This window comes from Hibiscus syriacus, unplaced genomic scaffold (genome assembly GCF_006381635.1).
Source record: "Hibiscus syriacus cultivar Baekdansim isolate YM2019G1 unplaced genomic scaffold, ASM638163v2 tig00111238_pilon, whole genome shotgun sequence".
Lineage (NCBI taxonomy): Eukaryota > Viridiplantae > Streptophyta > Magnoliopsida > Malvales > Malvaceae > Hibiscus > Hibiscus syriacus.
This window is the reverse complement of record NW_024063030.1, coordinates 598,306-601,367: the sequence shown is the minus strand read 5'-3', so window position 1 is coordinate 601,367 and position 3,062 is coordinate 598,306. Positions and strand designations below refer to the sequence as shown.

Genomic DNA, 3,062 nt, shown 5'->3' with positions numbered 1-3,062 from the left:
TATATATATTTCAAAGTTGATAATAAACTTTTGTAGATATTAAAAGACGAAGACCAGGAAGTTTTTCTTGGTCTTCTCCGTCACACTCTTCTTCTCATGCTTTTCTTGTCATTTACTCGGTTCTTCACGAAAACAGAAGTTGAATCTGACAATTTAATGGGGGTATGGGGACCATAAAAAAAGGATGAAGGAAACCATTATAGTAATTCCATGCGAAAGGCAAGGCTACATATATAAATCACAACTTTAGCTTCTTCCATGGCTTTTAGAGAAGACCATTTACTGACACCCAAGAAACATGGGACAAAGCTCTGTTTATCACAAGACTTCAGTTCTGCCATTCTTCACCATTAATGTTTTCTGTCTTCTGGTTCTGTCATTTTCAGGGTCCGTCGCTGCTTACAAGAACTACACAGTTGGTGATTCCCTTGGCTGGTTTGACCCCCTTGAAAAGCCTGACGTTGATTACCGGAAATGGGCTGATTCCAACAAGTTCAGCTTGGGAGATTTCCTCAGTAAGTACTTTTTTGTGTCAAGTTTCTTTTCCTTTTTGACTCATATGGTGAAAATCTATGAAATTTTAGTATATATATCCATTAATAGAAGAAAACCATTTCAACCAAAATATGGAAATCTTTAGTACTGATTACGGCGTTGTTTTGATTTCATTTCACAGTCTTCAATACGGATAACAACCATTCGATAATCCAAACATACAGTTTCACCACATACAAGCTCTGCGATTACGATGACGCTCTTCCAAACGACACGATTCAATGGTCGGCGGTGGATCCGTCGTCCACGGCGCCTCATTCAGTCTCAGTAGCAGTCCCTCTACTGAAAGAAGGGATGACCTATTTCTTCTCCAGTGATTACGACGGCGAGCAATGCAACAACGGACAGCGCTTCAAGGTAAACGTGACCCACGGCCAAGGGTTGCCTAAGAGCTTACAAGATCCGCCGGATGATGCGCCGGCGCCCAACAGTCCTGATTTCGAGAGCGATGATTCCGCCCCTGAGACCATCGTGCCGGCGAACTTCAATCACCCCATTGAAGAGGATAGTGATAAGGATGAAGCTTCTGGTTCTGGATCGATCTCTTTTGACGCCAGATTCAATGGCTTCCTAACGTTACATATTGTTTGCATTATTTTGAAGTTTTGATTTTTTCTTTCTTTATGTTCTTTCTATCCTTCATACGATTTTAGTAGTGATTTGTGAGTTTACGGGTGATCAGGTTTTGTTATATTTGGTCTTTGTAAAATAAAAATAATAATAATTTATATCATATTATTTTTTTAATATACTGTTTTCCAATAACTTTTTAAATTATCTACAACTCCTCAAACTTTTTTTTCTTTTTTATACAAAGTTTGAAACTAGTTATAATCCTTCAAATATTTAAATAGAATATTATTATTTTTTTTAAATATATTTAAATATAATATTACAGATAAGCATAAAATCGATAAGCTAAAAATTATGCACTGGAATTTTAAATTTAATATTTATGTAAAAGTTAAATTATGTCGTATGATAAATTTAGTTCTTAATATTTATAAATTTTAAATTTTATTTAATTTTAATTTTAAAAAATATTTATAGGTAAATTACATGTTTAGTATTTAAATTATTAGTTTTATTTCATTTTAATACATAAACTTTCATTTGTTTCAAAATCATACTTAACGTTTGTTTTTTTTTGTTTTTTTTAATATTTCGTCGTTAAAAATTTAGCGGATTTGTTACACGTGATCTTTTTTATGTGTAAATTATTTCATTCATCACTTAACTATCTTCTCACTCCTATTTTGGTCACTAAAGATTAAAAAATTTCAATTTAACTACTCAACTTTCAAATTGCTCATATTTTAATCACTCCAATTTATTTTATAAATAGTTTTGTGAAATGAAATTTATTATTATTATTTTATTAATATATAATTAAAATAAAAGAAATTAAATTTAAAAGTTAGAGTTGTTAAGTTTGGAGTCAGGGGCAGAACAAGAAATTTATTAAAGGAGTTAAAGTATTTTCTATTTTTCATAAATATTTTTTTAATTGAGAGGTTGATAAATTTTTCTTTATTTATTTTTCAAAAATATATATTTTATAAAATATTAATTAATACTTAAAAAAAATTAGCGGGCGAAGGTTGCTCTTGGCTCCACGAAGGTCCGCCCATGTTTGGAGTAATTTGAAAGTTAAATAATTAAATTTAAAAAAAACTTCAGTGACCAAAATGGGAGTGAGATATAAATGAGAGATGAATGATGCAATTTATCCATAAAAAAGTGTCATGTTGTAATAGTTCCGCTAGGTTTTCGACGTTGAGGTATCAAAACGTAACAAAAAAGTAAATGTTATGAATGATTTTGAAACAAATGAAAGTTAAAGTACTAAAACAAAATAAAACTGATTGTTTAGTACCAAACATGTAGTTTACCCAATTTTAACTATTGTATCAACTTAATCCTCCTTATTTCTTTTTCAATCATTATTCTCTCTATCAATCAACCTTCAAACTAATCAACATTCCCCCTTTAATTCATTTTCAATCATTATTTTCTCTATCAATCACAACCTTCAAACTAATCAACAATATCGTCATTTTTCCTTTTCAGTACTGAATCATCAACTTTAATAAATAACTTAAATCAACATTATAGACAAATATAATCCTTCATTAGAGACACTCCCAAAGAAATCAGACAGAGCACATATAATCGAAGTGAATTGTACTTGGGGAACAAACGGTGCATTAGTCAACGTTGCATACTTTTCTTGTTGCTTCATCAATTATTTAAGACTAATTTACAAGTCAAATACCTCATGCATATATAAAAGATGTAAAGCGTTCTCTAGAAGAAAATAATTAAAACGCAAGAATCTATAAAATTTGAAAAGATGTTAAGTGTTTCAGCAACAATTTTACAGAGAGAAGAAATCCAAGACCAGGACAAAGTAATTTAGACAAATTAAGCAAATCTGAAAAATTAGGGTTTTGGTTTAGCTTAACCAAAAGTTTAAATGCAGAAGTTATAGAGACAGAAGAAATAAC

At 30.6% G+C, this 3,062-nt stretch overlaps 1 protein-coding gene across 1 annotated transcript; it reads left to right on the top strand.

The window, feature by feature from the left end:
• The first annotated feature begins 283 nt into the window (after positions 1-283).
• Positions 284-1,164, top strand: LOC120157181 (early nodulin-55-2-like). Its single transcript, XM_039168412.1, has 2 exons — positions 284-515; positions 677-1,164. Exons 1-2 carry the CDS (start codon positions 299-301, stop codon positions 1,162-1,164), a joined length of 705 nt encoding a protein of 234 aa, XP_039024343.1. The 5' UTR covers positions 284-298.
• Positions 1,165-3,062: the final 1,898 nt, after the last annotated feature.